The 21,447-nt window shown below is 39.3% G+C and overlaps 4 protein-coding genes across 4 annotated transcripts; 3 read left to right on the plus strand and 1 right to left on the minus strand.

Moving 5' to 3' along the window:
• The first annotated feature begins 1,952 nt into the window (after positions 1 to 1,952).
• LOC131335377 (jasmonate-induced oxygenase 2-like) lies at positions 1,953 to 4,504 on the plus strand. Its single transcript, XM_058370700.1, has 4 exons — positions 1,953 to 2,332; positions 2,622 to 2,869; positions 3,605 to 3,926; positions 4,050 to 4,504. Exons 1-4 carry the CDS (start codon positions 2,072 to 2,074, stop codon positions 4,284 to 4,286), a joined length of 1,068 nt encoding a protein of 355 aa, XP_058226683.1. The 5' UTR covers positions 1,953 to 2,071; the 3' UTR covers positions 4,287 to 4,504.
• A 1,575-nt stretch (positions 4,505 to 6,079) lies between these two features.
• LOC131335380 (uncharacterized) lies at positions 6,080 to 10,364 on the plus strand. The gene is made up of 3 exons (XM_058370703.1): positions 6,080 to 6,309; positions 6,857 to 6,926; positions 9,908 to 10,364. Exons 1-3 carry the CDS (start codon positions 6,120 to 6,122, stop codon positions 10,140 to 10,142), a joined length of 495 nt encoding a protein of 164 aa, XP_058226686.1. The 5' UTR covers positions 6,080 to 6,119; the 3' UTR covers positions 10,143 to 10,364.
• On the plus strand, positions 10,204 to 11,315 carry LOC131298772 (jasmonate-induced oxygenase 2-like). Its single transcript, XM_058324242.1, has 3 exons — positions 10,204 to 10,260; positions 10,387 to 10,475; positions 11,036 to 11,315. Exons 1-3 carry the CDS (start codon positions 10,204 to 10,206, stop codon positions 11,313 to 11,315), a joined length of 426 nt encoding a protein of 141 aa, XP_058180225.1.
• Positions 11,316 to 12,559: 1,244 nt separating this feature from the next.
• LOC131335379 (pyrophosphate-energized vacuolar membrane proton pump-like) lies at positions 12,560 to 19,514 on the minus strand. The gene is made up of 8 exons (XM_058370702.1): positions 19,093 to 19,514; positions 15,858 to 16,432; positions 15,397 to 15,776; positions 14,768 to 14,854; positions 14,356 to 14,686; positions 13,564 to 13,974; positions 13,146 to 13,205; positions 12,560 to 13,047 (listed from the first exon to the last, which is right to left on the minus strand). The coding sequence occupies exons 1-8, from the start codon at positions 19,340 to 19,342 to the stop codon at positions 12,841 to 12,843; spliced, it is 2,301 nt and encodes a 766-aa protein (XP_058226685.1). The 5' UTR covers positions 19,343 to 19,514; the 3' UTR covers positions 12,560 to 12,840.
• Between the last annotated feature and the right edge of the window lie 1,933 nt (positions 19,515 to 21,447).

A 21,447-nucleotide genomic window follows, 5' to 3' on the forward strand; every position in this document is an offset into this window, starting at 1 on the left:
TCCTCGTGAGCGACGGAAACCATCTTATCTCAAGGATTTCCATTGTTCTGCAGTTGCTAATGTTACACTCCCAACTCCTACGTCTTCGCAACGGACAAGTATTCTCTATCCTCTTGAACAATACATTTTCTACACCAATTTTTCTGCTAATCATCGAGCCTTTCTATCTTCACTTACCTCCACCGAAGAGCCAAAGTCCTTCTCCCAAGCAGTTAAACTCCCACAATGGCGTGAAGCCATGGCTGCAGAAATCAATGCACTCGAAAAGAGCCATACTTGGACTCTGACTCATTTACCACCCAACAAAAAACCTATCGGGTGTAAATGGGTTTATAAGGTCAAATTTCAATCTGATGGGACCATTGACCGCTACAAAGCTCGCCAAGTTGCGAAGGGATTTACACAGGTACAAGGTCTTGATTACCACGACACCTTTGTGCCTGTAGCAAAACTTGTTACTGTTCGTGCTCTCTTATCAATTGCTTCTATAAAACATTGGTCGCTTCATCAACTTGACGTTAACAATGCATTTCTTCAGGGTGATTTAAATGAAGAAGTGTATATGATCCTTGCACCTGGGTTTGCTCGACAGGGGGAGACTCAAGTGTGAGACCCGTATCCCATTTTTCTACTGGGTTGAGTCATGGTGGTGGTGGTTGACACGTGTATTAAAATTAATCTTTTCATTTATAATCTGAAAACGTGAGGCTATGCACGTGGACCGTTGGATGTGTATGTGTGTGAACGTAAAAAATTGAGCTGAAAAGTGAGACTCATTATTGGGACAAAAACAAAAGAATGCTGGTGGTGCATGCTTGTGTACGTGTAAAAGTTTAGTTATGGTACCTTGGCTATTAAGAAATTTTACATTTAATTAAGTGCATAACTTGTACTTAGTATAAAGAAGTCAAATTAATGGAAAAGAAAAATATCAATTTGAGTGGTGGCTGGTTAATGGTGGGGTGTGTGCACGTGACATGCTTTAATGGCATGGCATGTGGTTTTGTTTCCTAGTATTGTCAAGGAAATGGATAAGAAAGAACAAAGAGAAAATGAAAGACAAAGTGCAAGGTGTTAACCGGGGAACCCATTCTAGGGACTCATGAATTTGTATAAAACAAGGAAAGGAGGACTCCTCCAAGGGGGCTTCTACGGGATTTGCTCCAAAAAAAAAAAAGGTTTTGTTAAAAAAAAAAAAAAAAGAAGCGAAGGAAGGGAATCGGATTTGAGAGGAGAGAGTGGGGCGGTGCACAGGTTGAGTTGGGTTTGTGCTACAAGTGAGCCATCTGAGAATTTTTATTGCTTCCACTTGTTTCTTTAGTGAAAGATTGCAAACGAAAAGTATGTAATTGTCTAAGGAACTGGTTTGGTGATTCTTATTTGTTGGGTTGAGTGGGTGGCGTATAACGGTTAATTAATTGTTTTGTGGTAGTTGTGGATCCGGGTTGTTACATCAAGTTTGCAAGTTACAACAATCAAAATGATTCTGATTATCTTTTTCTCTTTCAATTGGTAGAACCATTTGCCTTTTATAGGCATAGATCGTGACCGTTGGCCAAAGATTACACCTCTTTGATTAAATGCAATAGTCATGTCTATTCATTCCACCCCAATTGTCACACCTTTTGGTCTGATAATGTCTATTCATTTAACCTGAATAGACACACCTTTTGTACTTAAATCCAATGTTCACATCTATTCATTTAACCTGAATAATCATGCCTCTTGGATTACAACTTTTCACCAATATCCACATTTAATATCCATTAAATATTTTGGAAATGTTCCAACATTTAATGCGGTTCAAAAAAAAAATCATCAATGTAATTGGGTAAACCATCGTTGTCCTTATCTTGTCACCTTTGCTTGCCCCATGGAGTTTAGTGTTCTAGCCACAAACAAAAAAGAATATTCCAAAGTATGCCCCCATCATTGTCCTTGTCACCAGTCACCTTAAAACGCAGAAACTGACTTCAGCAACTTCTCATATACCCTATGGTCATCTTCATGTTTTAAAGTAATCAGAGAAGTCTGAATCTTCAACTCTAAGTGCTCTAAACCAGACAACAACATGGCAGGAGCTTCAGTTCTTCCTCCGGTAGAGGTCTTACTGTCGAAGCGCGTACAAGAAATGGCGCTCAACGGTGAGCAACCGCCGGCACCATATGTTTCCAGATATGATTACGATGCCACTGAAGACGATTCTTCAACCGTATCTGCGATACCCGTAATTGATTTGGGAATCCTCTCAAGTTCAAAAGCATCCACCGAAGAATATGAAGAGGAATTGATGAAACTTAAATCAGCACTTCAATCATGGGGCTGCTTTCAGGTTTGTACTCGAACACTTCCTCGATCTACTGTATATCTTTTGTTGTTACCAGTGATATTTCTACTACCCAGTATCTGATATTAAGGAGATCAGAAATATGTCGATATTGTCAGTTGTTTACCCTTTTCTTTTCTTGTGAATTCAGGAAAAACAAAATGGTGAGAGAACCAAAATTCAAAAGTCGTACTTGAGTATAAAAGAAAAAAAGTGAATCAAAATGAACTTTCTAAACCATGAAATTATAACCTTTTCTGGTTTAGTATTAAGGGGTTAAATGTGGAGTTTTCAGGCAATAGGCCATGGGATTTCAAGTTCATTCTTGGACAAGATAATTCAAGTTGCTAGGGAGTTCTTTGAACAGCCAATGGAAGAGAAGAAGAAATACTCAAAAACAGTTGTGGAGTTTGAAGGGTATGGGGCAGACCCTGTCCCAGAAGAAGGTCAATCTCTTGACTGGTCCGATCGTTTGTTTCTTGATGTGGACCCTAAAGATCTTCAAAAGTTCAAATTCTGGCCAGAAAGTCCGGCTTGCTTCAGGTATGTCCACTCACATTCTTGAACCAAGAAATCCCGTCTCAAAAAATCATGCTTAAATGCACTTCCAATCTATCGTGGTAGGAGTTTTAAGATACACGAATCTCAAAGTACAATCGTAGAGTTAACAATGCATTAGGGTCCTTTGCCAAACCTCAAAATCCGAGGTGACATTCTTTGCCCCAAAGATTTTGTCCCATGTGCGTCTTCTCTAGACAAGGATCTTCTATCTCAAACTACGTATGTCGTTCCATTTCAATCCACTCACAGTTGCACAAGTTCATTGGGATATTTGGACGCATATTTAGGGACAAAGGATTCCGTGTCTTTTCTTTTTGTGTCTTTCGAAAACGAAGATAAAAATAACACAGCTGATGGACAAAATGAGTACAAGAGACATGGACAAGTAGTCCACGAAAGAGAGAACAAACGAAAGAACAAGCTACAAAACATGCACCGTCCTCAGATCTCAAGAAACTAAAACCAACATAATCCCTTTTAAATGGTGGAGAAACTGAATCTCAAAATGAAGACGAAGTATCTATCCCAAAGGAAGTAGCATCATCAAGTTTATGTCCTCAAGATTTCTCGCATTGCACTCCTACCCAAATCACCCAAAAGTTGAGAAGAATGCATGATGACGGGGCATCTTAAAAGAGAGGGGAACGAGAGATTTTTACCGCCATATCCAAGCAAATTGCTGGTAACAATAAGCAGGAGTCATTTGCAATTATGCAGGGAAGTCTTGAAAGAATACACAGAAAAGACGAAGATGTTAACGGAGCTCACTTCCAAAGCAATGGCAAAGTCACTGAATCTGGACGAAAACTGTTTCCTGAATCAGTTTGGCGAACGGTCAATTCTGCAAGCAAGGTTTAACTACTACTCGAAATGCCAGAGACCTGATATCATTCTGGGCTTAAAACCCCATGCCGATGGATCTGGGTACACTTCTCTTTTGCAAGATGACATCGGTCTTCAAGTATTCAACGAGGATAAATGGCATACAGTCCCCAAAGTTCCTCACGCCATCCTCATTCTCATGGGTGACCAAATGGAGGTACGTACAGATACGCTACATATATCGTAACCTGCCCTTCGTTTTAAAAGTAACGGTGACGTAGAAGCAGGAAGTGAGGATGTATAATGTGGTTCTGATCATATATTTGTGTGATAATACCAGATAATTACAAACGGAGTGTATAAGAGTCCCGTGCATAGGGTGCTGAGTAACTCAGAGAGAGACAGAATCTCCATAGCTATGTTCTATACACCTGAAAAGGGAAAAGAGATCGGACCGGAGGAAGGCTTGGTTGGCGGTGAAAGACCAAGGTTGTTCAAGAAAGTGAAGGATTATGCAGACATCCACTGGGGATATTACCAGAGAGGAATGAGAGCACTCCATACAGCAGAAGCTTAAATCTATATATGTTATCATGATGTGTTTTTGCTTTGTACAAAAGAACTAAAGAAACTTGTCTTAAGATCTTCATGGTCGTGTTTTTAGGGAGACCTTTTGCTTCCTCTTTTTCTCCCTCATTCCCTCTTGTATCTGTGTATGGAAAAGTAAAACTTGTGTTGGTGTGTTGAGATGTGATACTACCAGTTTCTAATGGAGTGAAAATCTTTTAAGCTCAATTTGAATGACAAAAATCTTGAGAGGAATAAGAATTTCATTCTGGAACTTCGAGATTCTTACTATTGGAATTGTTGAGATCAGAGAGTGATTGCAGATTACTTATCTGATTCATTTTGGACCAGAGCGCTTTTTTCATCCAAATGGCTCAATTCAGACAGGTGAGATCCTCCTGCATGATCTACTCCCTGATGTGTCTCACAGCTTGGAGATTTGCTATTATGGTCGGAATAAAAGAAGTTTAAGAAAGATCGATATCGCAGGGATTCCTTATGATGATTTCATAAGTGTCTTTAATTGTGTTGAAAATCTGTTTTCCTTGTGAGATATTTAAATTTTTATATCCTTTCGGTATTTTCCCTTTTCTCTATGTAAGAGTTGTTACTGCATTTCCTTTGTACGAGACCTTTCTGTCGAGCCATCTGCATAGGTGTATTGATTCGCTTTTGATTGTGAACGTTGTCTAATGAGTGATTTATGGACATTTGGATTATGAGTCCATTACGCTTATCTGGGTGTTTAAAAAAGTCATTTTAGTTCCAACGATATTCTATGATACCATGGTTTGCATCTGTAAATTTACTTCTTGGATCTCCTATCCTTCAAATCCACGTTTCGTACCTATCCAGTCCAGTTCATTCCACTAACCGAACAATAAGTTATCGTTTTATAGGCAGAGGTTCAGAAACTCATGAGGACTATGGACAGTTGAAAATATGGCGAGTAGTAACTTTTGCTTGATTTGGAAGCGAACCTGAGCAGAGTAGGTATATTGCCTTGTTGATTGGGATCGGCCGATTGGGATTACTGTGCAGCAGCAGGCAGGCATTGGTTATAAGTGTTTCGTATGTGTTTTAGAGTGTTGTATAGTTGTATGTCTTGAAGATAGATCATAAGCTTGGTTATCAGGTTAGGGGATTCGGGAATTCTGTAGCGAGGCAACTTGCTGCATGCCACTAGCCCGTCAATGTAACCCCATTTTGGGTGATTTTATTCCAATCCCTGAGCAGTCAAAACTACGTTTTTTTACTACGTTGTCCTGATTGCTGGTAACCAACCGGACTTTCAATTTCGAACATCGATAGAACAGATCTCTAAATGAAGTTTATCTAAGATAAAACGAAATTCTGCTTCTTAAAGGTTTTTTTCCTCTTTGTATTCGGCACACACGAGAGCTGAACTGGCCAAAGTTCCATTAGCTATGAGAATAAAGCATGAGAGCTCATCTGCCAACACCAATTCCTAAATTGCCTAAAATTACAAAGAAAATGCGCAAAGATCTATGTATCTACTGCTACTATATAAGCATTATAGAAGAGGCAGCTGGGTCGTTTCTCATGCATCATTCAAAAGACTGTCCTTCAAAAGACCAAGACAAACCGTTGTACTAATATACTAACTTAGTCCTACAAAGTTGAAGTATTACGAAAAGACAAAAATTGAAGTACATCAGTGTATAATTTTCCAAATTTGTTTCCACTATATTAAAGATCTCAATTAATTCTTTAATTTGGTGCAACGACATGTAGAAAATAGCGGACTATCTTTGCGGGACAGAGGGTGTAGTTAAATTTCACACATAAACATAAGCCCTACCGCAATCCCCCACTCTCGCAAATGGCAGAACAAAACCCCCTTCTCTCTCTCGCGCCCAAATTCTCTTCTCTCTCTCTCTCCCACTCTACGATGGGGGAAGACCGTGAGGCGCTACAGGCATCTGAACAGTTTTTGTCTGAATCGATCAAAGAGATATCCGTCCTCCTTTTGTGCCGGGCAATGGCCCGTATAGGGATGAAAAATTACGAGGGTAATTCACCGATGTTTATTTATTTATTTATTTTGGGTAGGTAAAGTTTATTTGTGGATCACTGTTGCATTATGGTTAGTTTGAGGCATTATGGTTAATTTGTGGATACTATTTGGTTCTGATCGATTTTATGCGAAATTCTCAACATATTAAAACCTGGAAATTTCAAGAATAGAGTAGCATATGCCCCCCAAAACCATGATCACGTCTACTTAATTTCATTCTATTTAGATGAATCATGTTTATAATTTCTACAGTAGTGGTTTATTTTATAGGAAAAAAGATTCTTTGTGACAACCGCCTGCAGATAAGACTTACTCCATAATTTGTATTTTCTGTAGTTGCTGAATCATTGCTTCAATCTGTTTACTCTCTAATTATTTGATGGGAACTTTTCTGTCTGTTGCATGCAAATACAGCATATTTGGCCAGTTTTGGTTTTCCTTTCTATCGAGATATTCTTGTAGGAACAATCATATTAGAGAGTAAACAAAATTACAGTGTTTTATATGCGTGATGAATTTGATACAATTTCACAGATGTTCAGGTGCCATTGGAGACTGTTTGCAAGCCATAAAGCTCGATGACTCGAGATGGCAGCCGCATTACTGTATGGGGTGAGCAACACGATAGTATTTCTTTGTTTAATGCCTTTTGTTTGGTCTGTGGTGGCACCTTAGTCACATAATCCTTCAAAATGTCTTACATTCCCGCACTCAATCCTCGCACTACACTTGTGCTCTTTATAGAAGTTTTCACGCTCACGCTCGCATAAACGCACATGGGGATCTCTTGGGCCTGGCCCTAGGGCAAGGCATTTTGGGCCAAATATAGCCCTCACACACACACACATACACCCAGGTTAGGAATAGTTATGGTTACACAATTTTCACAGTTTAGGATATATAGATTGCTGTCCACATACATTTTCAAGGTGAAGTTGTTAATGAGAGACGAGTGAGATATGGAAGCGAATCATTTTAGAACCAAAAATCATACAATTTATGTTCAGTGTTTTCAACAATATAAGAAACATAAATAGCATTTGATTTACAATGGGATTTAATTTGGACTTTTAAGATCAATATTTATAGGTCCATGAAACATGTTTGACGAAATTTTCCAAAGGGGAAAAAAGAGTTACTGCATAAGATGAATATACAGATTGTTTTATTATTATTATTATTAACTTGGCACGCAAAGCTCTTATGCAAATGCTCCTCTTTGCTTCATGGACATACTGTTGCAAGGAAGGTGTTAGATATATTGCTTCTTTGAGGGTTAGATACATAGTTTTCTATTTGTAGTGGAACGTTAGACTTGTGAGTAATACGTGGTTGAGTAGGATATTGCATGTATTCTTTTCATATTTTTTCCTTTGCATTCAATGAAGAACATAAAACTTTAGACTGCTCTTTTGACCAAAATACTTTCGATCAGGTATAATCTTATTTCTTGTGCTGTATGCTTCTATGGATTACTGTGTGATTTTCAATTCAAGTATCTGGTGTAATGTTAAGTCCTATAGTCTTTGACTCTTTGTTGGGCAGGTGCAACAGTATTATCTGAAAACTATTATGGAAGTTATCGATTAGGCTTAGTGTTTGCACATTGGGTATATATCATCTTTAGTTTTTGTTGGCACCTCAGTCGACTTCAATTTTCTTTTCTGTTCAATTATGATGCAGCCATTGTATAATTCTTTGAGAAGTAACAGTCTGATTCCTGATGTTATAAAAAGCACATGTTAGCAAGTGTCTAAAAGTTAATGACAATGATTCTATTATTTTTAGTCGTTTCGTTTCTTTTCTGTTTTTCTTTTAAAAGATTTAATTTGAATCGTACTATCCTCCATTTAGCAATTAAATATCTCCTGTAAGTGTCTCATCAGTTGGTTTAGCATTTGAGTATGTACCGTTAGTGTTAGGGGCTATTCTCATAATTTGGCTAATGATTGATCTTCAGAGCAGGAACTTGCATCTATATTTTACAAAACAGCGCTGGGAATCCTCGTCCACTATTTACATGTCATGAATTTTCTCTGTGCTTTTCAAAAGAGTGGATTTGGATTTTAGGCAATTGTTAAGCAGAAATGATACCCACACAGACTTTCTGTGTACAGATCGTGCACAGATTGTTATGTGAGGCCCACTACGGGTCCCACACAAACAATCCAAGCCATTCATTAAATTCAAAATATTTTTTCAAGGGCCCCGCGAAAAATCAGCTCAATTCGATAACTATAAATACTCGATCTAATCATCTAACTTTTCATTCAGCTTCAAACCTGAATGAAAAGTTAGATAATTAGATAGAGTATTTCTAGGCATCGGATTAAGCTGATTTTTTGCGGCGGCCCTTGAAAAAATGTTTTAAATTTAATGAACGGTTCGGATCGTTTGTGTGGGACCCGTAGTGAGCCCCACATCGAGATCAGTGCATGATCTGTGCAATATTTGTCTGTGTGAATTTTACCTCTGATTGTTAAGTGAATATTACTAGTTTTGAATGGCGTAGATTTTGCAAACTTCCTATGCACGTGGACTCTACTATTTTTCCTCAAATTGGAAGACCTTATATGCATGTGTCGCGGTGTCGGTGTACCCTATGGGTAGTTTCTCCCTTCCATAGGAATTGCATGCCCTATAATTTTCTGATATGTACAGCAGCTATATTATGGGGTAGAGGTGTTTGTGAACAACTTTCAACCAATAAGTTTTATGTTCTCTACTCAACACCTTCTCCTTGTGTTCCTCACATGGGCTTCATTCACGATCCTGCACTCTTTCTCGAATTATTTCTAGCTAGAAAAAGCCTTGACTTTTTGCTAACAGAGAAATATGAGTTCTTATATAAGTAGCTTCAACTATTTGTGTATCTGGTAGGGTACCCTCTGCTTTCTAGAGCATTTTAGAGAGTTAAAAATGGTGAAAACAAAATAAGCTTTATATTCTCTGTGACCGCAAACATTAGATACAGAACCTTTTACTCCATGTAAAATGGCAAATGTTTGCACCTATTAACAAGGGCTTCCAACATTTCAATGCATGTTCCCAATGCACATTAAGTTTCAATCTTCTGCCCTTCAAGCTTCAATTAAAACTACAAGATTTAATTGTGTGCAATTGACAAGCGAACTTCTCGCGTTGTTGCATAGGGTTTCATACGTTCCCCCCTTTGCTTTTCCAGAATTTGGTTTAGAGGTTTGTATAGGCGATGGTGGTGTACATTACTTTTTTTGTTGTTCTTTCTCTTTTAATAGGCAAATCTTTTCTATTGTAGAGTTTTTCCTCTATATGGCTGAAAATATGATATTCGTTCCTTCACACAGGATAGTGTCCCTATTGTTTTTGGCATCCCTTGCTACTAGCAGTATTATGAACTCCAAATTGGAAGGGGTTACTTGTATTGCAAAAATTATCAACGTCTAAAGACCAAATGTTCAGGAATGTTTGAAACCTTATTTGTTTTTATTATCAACGTCTAAAGACCAAATGTTCAAAATTGACTTCCTGTCTAAGAAGTGCGAACTTGGCTGTGAGTTTATTGAAACATTATTTGTTTTTATTGAAAACTTATTTGTTTTGTGAGTTTACAGGCTTGCATACTTCCATTTGAAGAAGTACAAGGATGCCAAGTCTGCCCTCTTCAAAAGGGCGGACTTGGCTGCCGGCTACAGGTCCTGGTTTGATGACCTGATTTTAAATTGCAATGATGCGGATGCTGAACTGCCAGTTGATGCTGCAGCAAAGGAAGTGGTCCCCTTGGTAAACGAGCTTCTGAAGATGCTGGCGTACACAATCATCCCGGGAATAAATAGCAACCTTGTTTGACCGCTGGAGATAAGGACGCACACACACACTTTACTGGCATGACTTTTTGAGGGATGAATCAATGGGTGGACTTCTCCTACTGGTGGGAGATAGCAGGGAAGTTGAAGGAATGCACTTGGTAATCTTTCCTGGCGAAGTTGAAGACCCAGCGTAGAGTGTCGTTCCACTTTTATGTAGCGGCACATGATTTAAATTTCTTGTCTTAATACTTATAATGTGGAATTATGCTACGGGGCATGATCAGGTGATGGAAGGCATTGCAGATGGTGTTAGAGATTTCCTAAGCACAAGGAGAAACGTAAAGCAATCTCTGAAGAATCAACACCTATGCAGGCAATGGGGCTTACCTAATAGGATTTTCTTCCCTGTATAGTTTTTCTTTTGGTTTTCTTTTGTTAGATATTGGCTGTTTTTGTGGTTATATTTTTTGGTTGTTGTATAGGATTCTATCCCTAGAATGTGATTTTTGTGGTAGAGCTTAATCAGATTCGCACTTATCAAAAAAAAATAAAAGATGTGGAAAATGTGTTTTGGGGTTAAAGTAAGTGGATTTTATCACGGAGAAAGTATTCTGGGACAGAGGATTCCTACTTCCTAGTGTCGATCCCATATGGGTATAGAATCTGTGTCCATCATGTTTTGCACCTTGCAAGCGTATTGTATGATTCAAATTTAGTACGAAATATGCATAGACTCCTACCGTACAATCTGGCGCACCTTGTAAACATGATATACCACAGAAAATTGGACAAAATAGACTAAGGAATGTGAAGATTAAGGGGTGTCCCTATGTCCTTGAAATAGAAATAAAATGAATCTGATATATAAACTCGTACGTGCACCCAATAACAGATTTTTGCATCCGTATAGCATGGCTCTGCAAATAATAGCAGAGATGCCCTGAAAGAATACACAGACAATACAAAGATAGTAACAGAGATCACTTCCAAAACGATGGCCAAGTCGTTGCAACTAGAAGAAGACCGTTTCCGGCATCAGTTCGGTAAAGGGGCAATGCTGCAAGCAAGGTTTAACTACTACTCGCAATGCCAGAGGCCTGATCTCATTACGGGCTTAAAACCCCATGCAGATGGATCAGGGTACAGAGTCATTTTGCAATATGAAGTTGGTCTTCAAATCTTCAACAAGGACAAATGGCATACAGTCCCATAAATTCCTCATGGCATCCTCATTCTCATGGGTCATCAAACGAAGGTGCAAATGTACACATTAGATATATCGCAAACTGTCATTTGATTTTGAATTTAACGTGGCGTAGAAGCAGAAAATGAATACATTGTTGTTGTGATTGATGTGTGATAATTACCAGATAATGACTAATGGAGTGGTCGAGAGCCGTGTGCGTAGAGGGTGCTGAGTAACTCGTTGAGAGTCGGAATTTCCATAGATGTGTTCTGCACACCCGAAAAGGGAAAATAGATCCGACCGGAGGACAGATTGGTTGATGGTAAAGAGAAAGATCATGCAGACCTTCACTGGGAATATTTCCTGGGAGGAATGAGAGCATTCCCTCCTGTGTCTGATTGTGCAAAACTAAAATGTGCTTGTTTGTAAGACGTAAATGGACTGAACACGTTTTAAGCTTAATTTGAATGACCAAAATCTTTTGTTTTCTTTCTCTTGCCGAGTACAGACCGACATCTTGAGAGGAATAAGAAAAATTGGATTCTAGATCTCCGTGTTTCCCACTTACGAATCGGCTGAAATCGGACTGGGATACCTGATTATATATCCATTCCAGAATCATCTTCGCCCAATCGGCATGAGATCCTCCCACGAACGGAAATATGAGGTTCTAGACTCAATCCTACAAAAAAGAGTATCTAACTCTGAAAATGTTAAAAATTTCCCCAGGATAAAGATTCACGAATTAAGCTAACACCGAAATAAAACTATCTCAATTTGAAGTTACTGGGTATTTGACACCTAGTAATCAGATTATCCATAATGTTAGTCACCAGTAGGATACGTTACAAGAGCAGTATTCTTCTCCTTTTCACAATCTCCACTGGGTTAGAGCCAGGAGAAAGTAGCTTCACTCGTTCAATAAACATCATCGCGTTAATTGCAGCCAAAGCTATAGAGAGTCATTGATTCGGTTTTCTCGAAATCAACGAGTGGACTTGAAATCATAGGGCCAATTTGTGATCCAGCGACTCAGAGAATCATCCTATTTCTTATTCACCCAGTGCTGTTCTGATTGAATTTCAGTCCCCCTTTTCACAGAAAATGGAGATGAATCGATGTATTTTTGAAAACCGTCTGGGACTGACGGGGATCGAACCCGCAGCTTCCGCCTTGACAGGGCTGTGCTCTGACCGATTGAACTACAACCCCAGGAAAATTAGGTGTGTAGCCGAAAAACTCTCCTCAAAAAGAAATGAACACCAGAAAAGTTTTAAGAAACCCTTTCCGTCCTTGCTCTCCTGCCTTCATTACAAGGAAACAGATGCCAATACAGGGAATTAAATAACTCTGTTCCAAAACAGTGCAAAGAAACTACTACAAACAAGCTCCGAACTCTCATCTAACTACAATGACAATTATCGTTGTTGTAACCATCGCAATTATCATCATCATCAGCTCGTCAAAAATTATTGTTCACTACTTCACTAGCTGTCCCACTCGGGACAAGTTGAACCACCTCCCGCCTCTATTTCTTTTCATCCACTCCCTCTCAGAAGATCTTAAACAGCAGGCCACCATGAGTGGCAAAGAAGGGAGCAAACACAAGTGATTCCACTGCCATTAGCTTGATAAGAATGTTGAGTGACGGGCCTGATGTGTCCTTAAGAGGGTCACCGATCGTGTCACCAATCACAGCTGCCTTGTGTGGATCTGACCCCTTGGGGCCAAGGGTCCTAGCATGTTCTGAGGCACCGGCCTGCAGTAAAATTTACGAAGTGCATATCGTTACTTAGCAACATTCACCTGATAACGTGCTTACAAAAACCAACTCAACACATTATTCTAGATTATTACCTCAATATACTTCTTGGCATTGTCCCATGCACCACCAGTGTTGGATGCAGATATTGCTATCTGTAAACCACAATTAATAAACGGAAAACCTTCAGAAACAAACTCTGGTTACAATTAATCAGTTATTCATGAAATGTTTCAGAAAGTTACTGGTTGACAGTTTTTTGAACTTGCTTTTTGGATTTTGTTTTTGAACGCAAACTTGTTATGGGGAAAGCAGTAAAAATATGTTATCAAATTTTCGGGAATCATTTTCAGTAACAGAAATGAATGTGTCATGAAAATGAAGAGCATTTGCATCTTCAACAACTATCTCTAAAAAGAATTTCGCAAAACTTATTCTGGAAATTCGAAGCGAGTAGAGATGTACTCCGGCTACAAGTCATTTTGAAATTTCCAATGTAGTTTTCAACATTACCTGGACGCCAGAAACAAGGGAGCCAGCAAGAATGCCAGAGAGCGTCTCAACACCAAAGAAGGTTCCAACAATGAGGGGTGTAAGCATGACAAGGGCGCCAGGTGGAATCATCTCCTTGATTGAAGCATCAGTGGAGATCTTGACACAGGTGGCATAATCGGGCTTGGCAGTGCCCTCCATGAGACCCGGAATAGTATTAAACTGTCTTCGAACTTCCTCCACCATCTTTAATGCTGCACTTCCCACACTCTTCATTGTCATGGCAGAGAACCAATAAGGAAGCATAGCACCAACAATCAAACCAATGAACACCTTCGGTGAGAGAACATCAACTGTTGAAATTCCTGCACGGCTAACAAATGCACCGAAGAGTGCCAATGACACCAATGCGGCAGATCCAATAGCAAATCCCTGGAAACAATAACTCATAAACAGCAATAGGCAAAAAACATAGGACAATAAAGAGGAAACAAATGCTAGATTAAGCTAAACAATAAAACTAAAACTTTAGTATCGCATGAAATGTCAGGCTTAGGTCATTATAAATTGTAATCAGTTGAATATTCTCTAGCTAAGACCATCATAGCAGCTTAAAGCTGAGTTGTTTATAAAAGTGGCATGACTGACATAATTATTGGCTCAAGGCTCCCATCATTTTGAGAAACATAAAAAAAAGTTCAACCAGAAAATTCAAAAGCCTAACTCGTAAAAGGTATTACATCAAGCCACTGCCCAGTACTATAATCACATGCATGACCTTTATGGTTATAGCCAAAAAAAACGTTTTAGTACCTTTCCAATGGCAGCAGTGGTGTTCCCGGCAGCATCAAGGGCATCAGTTCTCTCACGGATTCGGTGGCTCATACCAGCCATCTCGGCAATCCCTCCAGCATTGTCACTGATGGGCCCATAAGCATCAATGGCCAACCCAGTAGCAATGGTGCTAAGCATGCCAAGGGCAGCCATCGCAATACCATACATAGCAGCAAAGCTAAAACTAACAAAAATGCTGACTGCAATGGCGAAAATTGGGATGATGACAGATTTGTATCCCAAGGCCAGGCCAAAGATAACGTTAGTGGCAGCTCCTGTCCGGCATGAATCAGCAACATCTTGCACAGGACTACATTATATAAAAGCAAAAGATGCATGAGAAATGATGCATAAAGAGAGTAGATGTGAGTTAATTTGCAATGTGAGATACCTGTATGCATTGCTGGTGTAATACTCTGTCACAAACCCAATAATAAGTCCAGCCCAAAGCCCAACACCAACGCACAAGAATAGTTGCCTGCAGGCGAAAATCAAACGCTTTTGAGACAAATTATATTACCTCAAGATATATGAAAAACAAGCAAATAGAAGTTGATCAACTACTTCTCCCAGGCTAGACAACTTTGATTTTACAAATTCTTTTTGCTAACATCTCATATACTCAATGCGCTATACAACGAATCTAAACTTGTGTGTGTGAGTGAAATTGGAACTTGGACATTCATTCAGGAGAAACAACTAGTGATGAGGGTATGTGAAACTCTCATATTCATGGAGTGCTTTCACCTTATAAACACAAGATTCATTTAAACATTAAAGAAGACTACTAAGAAATATGGAACTTTAAGTTTCTTTTTGTCCTTGAACAGGAAAACAAGATAATCCAATGCTTAGATATGGTTAGATATATACCTGCCACAGAGTCCAAGTAAGATAGGACTCACTTGGCACATTGTCGAATAACCTTTTTAAGTATCAACATTACATCCACTTTTATGAAATTATCTGGAAACGAAGGACACTAAGACATAGGGGAAGGAAGATAAAGGCAAAGCTTACCAGTTCTTCACAACTTTCTGGGAACCAAAATTGTAAATTGTGAAGGATGATGGAAGTGCAATCCAAGAGACTACTGCAATTGCAGCAGTCATTAAAACAGTGGAGATAATAAGCTGCTTTTTCAATGCTGGTTCAATCTCCTTGACAGCCTTGATTTCGAAGAAATCAGTTGCAAAGAGGGTGGTGATCAAACAAACAATGATGCCCACAGAACTAATTAGCAAGGGATAACACATTGCCGTGAACTCATGGTTGATTCCAAAGGAGGAGATAGAGGCCACAACAAGCGCAGCACAAGATGATTCGGCGTATGAACCAAATAGATCAGACCCCATGCCAGCAATATCTCCCACGTTATCACCAACATTGTCTGCAATTACCTGCAATAATAAAGATACCTGAATTTAACAAGTCCCAAATTAACATGTACATTTTTTAATTCAAAAGTGAAAGAGTCTCACAGCTGGGTTCCTTGGATCATCTTCTGGAATGTTCCTTTCCACCTTCCCAACAAGATCAGCACCAACATCAGCAGCCTTAGTGTAGATACCTCCACCAACTCTCCCAAAGAGAGCCATGGAGGACCCACCCAGTCCATAACCAGTAATTGCCTCAAAAAGACCTTCCCAGTCATCACCATAATAGAGCTTGAAGAGATTGATGACAATATACAGGACCAAGAGGCCATTAGCAGCAAGAAGAAAACCCATAACTGCACCAGATCTAAATGCAGTGATAAAAGCTTTTCCAACACCTTTTCTTGCTTCTAAGGTTGTCCTCGCATTCGCATAGGTTGCAATTTTCATGCCAAGGAAACCAGACACGACAGAGGTGACAGCACCGAGTAAGAAGGAGATGGTGCTGAATATGGCAGTGGCAAGTGCTGGCTTGCACGTCTTATGCTGATTATAGGTGCAGGGTTGGCTTTCTGTGCTAAAGCTCTCAACAGAGCCCAAGAAAAGGAAAATCAAAATTGCAAAAGCAACCATGAAAACGCCCACATACTGATACTCAGTAAACAGAAAAGATGTTGCACCTGTTACATTCAGATGTAATTAATTTACAATCCCACGTGATACCATATAGAGATTCAGAAAAGCACCAGGCTAAAAGTAACAGTCCTGTAGTGGCACAAAGATAAAATTAACTTAACCACAGAGATCAATACTTAACATGACATGGAACAGGATAACATTGATATCAGGCAAAAACCAAAGGGTAGAGCTTGAACCAGAAGAGAAGCATAGGAAGGGAACAGGAAAACAAAAGGTATAGCAATAAAACAAGACATGATGAAAACATAATACAAACTTTATCATTCTGAATACTAAGTTTGGCATTGTTTTCCATGTTTCAGAACCAAAATGAGAAGTTCAAAATAACTAGGTCCTTTTTTTGGCAAGAAACTGGTTTTGGTATGGGAAAAATATCTTTCTGGTGTTTCCTGAAAGTGAGTTGCTTTCATAAAAACTACAAGGAAATCAGATTTCGCAATCAATTCACCAAGCAAATTACGAAAACCGAAAAATGTAAAAAGATACCAACCACGAAGGACCAAGTCTTGCAAGGAGAAATATATTGGCCATTTTGACAGTCTGCAAAAAAAGGTGTAAAAGATATCCTTCCAAAAAGTGAAATTCTAGGTTCCTAATAACTGCCTATTGCATGTCTAGATTACCTGGTAACAAAATGGTGGAGTTTAGCCATGGACTATGGTCTCCATTGCAAAGACTGTAATGCATAAGAAGTTGTCAATTAGCGCCTCTAAAGGCAGTGGGAATGGTGGTAGGAGATGAGTTTGGCAATGAAATAGCTGTAGCTAATGGAAGTGGATGTTTGGTGGGCAGTGAATGGATTCCAACAGTTACAGTTAGACTCCCTTCACTCCATAATTTTAGTTCTTTACGTGAAAGTCACATCATTTTCGGACAAAAAAATAAAGCATTTCTGTGACAATTTTCTGATTTTCACCCCAATTTAAATAACTAATTGAGATCTTCAAAATCGGTGCGAAAAAGTTAGAAATTATGCACAAAAGTATGTTATCTCTTATCAACAAATGACGTGACTTTTCATTCTACGAGGTTAACTTCCATTGGCTGATATTAGATCATTCATACGCATTTCAATCTTCATTCTTCACATGGTCCACCTACTTGAATTGATCTAGTAAAATATTGTTCCAGGCAATATTGGCATCCCAAAATTTGAACTTCAGATATCAACTTTTTTTTGTTGACAATCCTTAATGAAGGGGATGCATCTGCATATAGTCAAAGGAGTACAGGGGGCCAATATAATTTCAAGAGTCATAGGACGGTCAATGCAATTATTAAAAAATCTTGAGGGTGTGTCTGTATAATATTTTATACTCCAAGTTTTTAAAGCAAGCATGGCCCCACACTACATGACCGTATATGTTGTATTACTCTCCACGTGCAGTGCACGTGGATGAACAAGTGAACAACTAATCAAACCAAAAGTATAATAAAAGCCTCAAAACTTTACTCTAGTGGGACAAAAATAATTACAACCTCCCAGCCAAACCACAGAACAACGAGGAGAGAGAGAGAGAACAATAACTGCTCTTCCCAATATCAAGATAATCATTAACTTTTAAAACAAATTCTGTAAATAACCAACAAAGACGTTTATTGCATTGCAATGGCAACAAATCAAACCGCAGAAGATCTCGTAATCGCAAAAAATAATCCATGTAACAAAACACATCATTGGTTTGATATGTCTAGAGTCTAGACCGACATAAAAGTAGATCTGAGCCTCTTTTTTTCTTTTTTAAACGGGATCTGAGCTGGTAACCAAAAACAAAGCAAAGTGATCGCACAGACCCCTAAACCCTGTTCGGCAGCTAGGAAAACGCAGAGAGGAAAAGTAAGACATGATTTGGTCGTATTCATTATCCATTTTGAAACCCTCGAAAATCAAGAATGTATCTGTCATCTATCACTTGAACAGCTAGACAACACCAAACTCAAAACATTTTCACTTTGCTTCCATTTTTTTTTTCTCATTCCAACAGGGAAGAGGACAAGGGGGGGGGGGGGGGGCGCGGGAACTAGAAGTAGCAGCCCCGGGACTCCATACCCATGGCGGGCTCTGGAATGTACATAGAGCCAAAGCTTCTACCGCCCTGCCAAGATTCTACCACCCACCAAGGGGCAGTGGAACATAGCCGAGCTTCGTAGGAACGCAAAGTTCGAGGGGCATCAATCGCCCGACTCGAACATGGACCTCTTGACCTGGGGCAGACAAGGGGTGCAAGTGAGGGCCAAGGTCCCCACACACCTCCCGATTATCCCCATTTTTTCAACGACATTTTGGTTTTGTTTGTAAAAATTATGAAAAAAAGGTACTCTCAAAATTGTTTTATTATTATAGGAGATGATGATATGTTGCCATTATAATATGAATAAAATTTGGTCCCCACAACAAGAATCTTGCGTCCGCGCTCTTGACCACTCAAAGCTCAAACCACTTGGCTTCCATTGTTTAAAATTCAATACCCCTACAGAAACATATCATCCAGCTAAAAAGATAAAAACTTTCCCGTCCCATTTTACCCTTCACCGATAAATACAATCTAGATAAACAGCTGCACATATAATTATCACCAAAAAAGAGAGAAAATAAGATCTAGCATAGATGACTAGAGATCTAGGGTTGTATATATATCACCTTCAGAAATAGCATTCTGTATTTCTGCACATTTAGCCACGACGCTGTGGTCATTAATGCCATCCTCTTCTTCGATGAGGTAGTCATTGTAACCGTTCTTCTTGCTCGACGGCGCCGACGCGGTGCGGTCGGGCGTGAGCTTCACGCGGGAGACTAACAGCCACTGGACGAGCGAGAACACGATTCCGACCACCGCGCACAGCGGAATAAGAATCTCCGTCGCCAGATCTGACATTAACGTGGACCCCATGGTTGTATGAGATCGACGGAACCCTAGATGTGTCGAGATTCTGCTGGCTGACACGGCGGTATGCGGAGGGGCGGAGGGAGAGAGAGAGAGAGAGAGAGAGTGACACAGTAGGGGGGAGAGTATGGGCGCTGAGGGATGGGGTATTTATGTACGTGAGGATGGGGAATATCCGAGGATAAGAGGGTGGGTTTGGGTGTGCTTGGGCTAGTTGTTGTTACAGTACGCCCCCACTCAAAGTTAGCAGTAGGAACAGGGCTGTAAACAAACCACACATAAACGAGCTGAGCCGAGCCATTTGGTTCAACTCAATTTGTAATCAAAAGAGCTTGAATATTAAGTTCGTGAGTATATGGGACATTCACCACTCTAAAATCTGACTCAACTTGAAAAAGCTCGACTTGTTCAATATATGAATTAGGTTATAAACGAGTCAAACTTAACATTTCAAAATTCGGCTCATTTTGCACTAATTAGGTGACCCTACCAATTTAGAACACACAAATAGTGTAGTAGTAGAGAGATGAGAACGAATCCAATCAAGAGAGGACAGTATGGTGGTGCTAGTGCTACTGCATGATAATACTGTGGTGAGGCCAGAAGCATTGGATACTAATCTACTACTGTACTGTACTATTCTAAATCGGGGAAATGGGGGACCAGAGTACAGTCACTCCTGCCGTGCTTTCGCGTGTGTTGGATAGCGTGCCCAACGGATAATACCTTGCTATTTCCCCTCCCCTCCCTCCACCCACAATATTGCTTCTTCCACTCCTGCAAACAAACACCAATGGGAAGAAAACACTTCTTCGTCGTAAACCCCACCGTTCCTCACTTTCCGATTTCATTTCCGTAACACAGTTTTTTAGTACTGTAAATTTTTTTGGGTCTTTGTCCTGATTTTGGGTTTGAGCGATATTACCGGCATTTAAGTATAACCAACCATTCGAATTCGATGCATCATGCAATGGAATGGGGGTTTCATACACTAAATCTGAGATTCATATTTCACTAATTAAAATAAGTACTTATTTTTTGAATAAAAATTGTTGTATTAGTAAAGAATCATCTATCTCGTGAAATATAAAATAAGTACTTAATTGCGCGTGCGAGCATGAAAACGATTTCCCGAAAACTTCTCATGTAAAAATTCACAAGAGCACATAATCAGCGTGCGCGCGCGTTAAAGCGACTTCTAAAAACATCTCATGCTACTAAAATTAGTGATAAAACAAAGATTAAGGGTGAGTTTAGATTAAAAGGTTGAGTGACTTATTTTTTGTCCTCATTAAAAAAAATTGCATTTGTTTGTTTTGCGTCAAACTTCTATAACTTGTTGATTCATCTCGACGAGAAGAATCGGAAAAGTAGAAAATTTTGATCGAAACTCATAATTTTTTGAATAAAGACAAAAATAAGTCAATAAGTCATATTTTTTTACTTATTCTCGTCTTTTTGAAAACAAAATTATGAGTTCGATCAAAAAATTTTACTTTTCGGATTTCTCTCGCCAAAACGTGTTGAGATAATGATTGTTGAGATAATTATTGTTAGATATTCAAATTCAAATGTACTTCCATGTGTATCTATTGTAACAGATTCTCTTATATAAATACAATACTCTCAAGCACAAATTGTGTGAGAGAACAGTTTATTTCCCAAAATCAAATTCAACTTGGTATCAAAGCTATGGCTTCCCCTCCCAAATCAACCTCTTCTTCTTCCACCCAATCGTCCCTATCAAATTTCTCTTCTCAACCTATCACTCTCAATAATGCCCATCATTTTATTTCCCTCAAACTAACCACCAAAAATTACCTCTATTGGAAAACTCAAATGGTTCCTTATCTTCGTGGCCAAAATCTTATGGCCTATGTTGATGGTTCTTTCCCGTGCCCTCCATCCACTGGTGATTCCCCTAGTCCAAATTGATTAGCATGGACTCAACAAGACCAACTTCTCATGAGTCTTTTAATTTCATCTCTCTCTGAAGAAGTTCTCCACATTATTGTCGGTTCCACAACCTCTCATGAGATTTGGGACACTCTAGAAAAATCTCTTGCCTCTACTTCGCAAACCCGAGTGCTTCATCTCACTTGTTGTCTTCA

Source organism: Rhododendron vialii, chromosome 8a (genome assembly GCF_030253575.1).
Source record: "Rhododendron vialii isolate Sample 1 chromosome 8a, ASM3025357v1".
Lineage (NCBI taxonomy): Eukaryota > Viridiplantae > Streptophyta > Magnoliopsida > Ericales > Ericaceae > Rhododendron > Rhododendron vialii.

Excerpts from the sequence above, each read along its gene's own strand:
- LOC131335377 (XM_058370700.1), top strand. The coding sequence starts at position 2,072 with ATGGCAGGAGCTTCAGTTCTTCCTCCGGTAGAGGTCTTACTGTCGAAG. Across the intron at positions 2,333-2,621 it reads AATCATGGGGCTGCTTTCAG|GCAATAGGCCATGGGATTTC; the intron begins GTTTGTACTCGA and ends TGGAGTTTTCAG. Across the intron at positions 2,870-3,604 it reads GAAAGTCCGGCTTGCTTCAG|GGAAGTCTTGAAAGAATACA; the intron begins GTATGTCCACTC and ends GCAATTATGCAG.
- LOC131298772 (XM_058324242.1), top strand. The coding sequence starts at position 10,204 with ATGGGTGGACTTCTCCTACTGGTGGGAGATAGCAGGGAAGTTGAAGGA. Across the intron at positions 10,261-10,386 it reads AAGTTGAAGGAATGCACTTG|GTGATGGAAGGCATTGCAGA; the intron begins GTAATCTTTCCT and ends GGGCATGATCAG. Across the intron at positions 10,476-11,035 it reads AAGAATCAACACCTATGCAG|AGATGCCCTGAAAGAATACA; the intron begins GCAATGGGGCTT and ends AAATAATAGCAG.
- LOC131335379 (XM_058370702.1), bottom strand. The coding sequence starts at position 19,342 with ATGGGGTCCACGTTAATGTCAGATCTGGCGACGGAGATTCTTATTCCG. Across the intron at positions 15,777-15,857 it reads ATGATCCAAGGAACCCAGCT|GTAATTGCAGACAATGTTGG; the intron begins GTGAGACTCTTT and ends TTATTATTGCAG. Across the intron at positions 13,048-13,145 it reads ATGCCAAGAAGTATATTGAG|GCCGGTGCCTCAGAACATGC; the intron begins GTAATAATCTAG and ends ATTTTACTGCAG.
- LOC131335380 (XM_058370703.1), top strand. The coding sequence starts at position 6,120 with ATGGCAGAACAAAACCCCCTTCTCTCTCTCGCGCCCAAATTCTCTTCT. Across the intron at positions 6,310-6,856 it reads AGGGATGAAAAATTACGAGG|GTGCCATTGGAGACTGTTTG; the intron begins GTAATTCACCGA and ends ACAGATGTTCAG. Across the intron at positions 6,927-9,907 it reads CAGCCGCATTACTGTATGGG|GCTTGCATACTTCCATTTGA; the intron begins GTGAGCAACACG and ends GTGAGTTTACAG.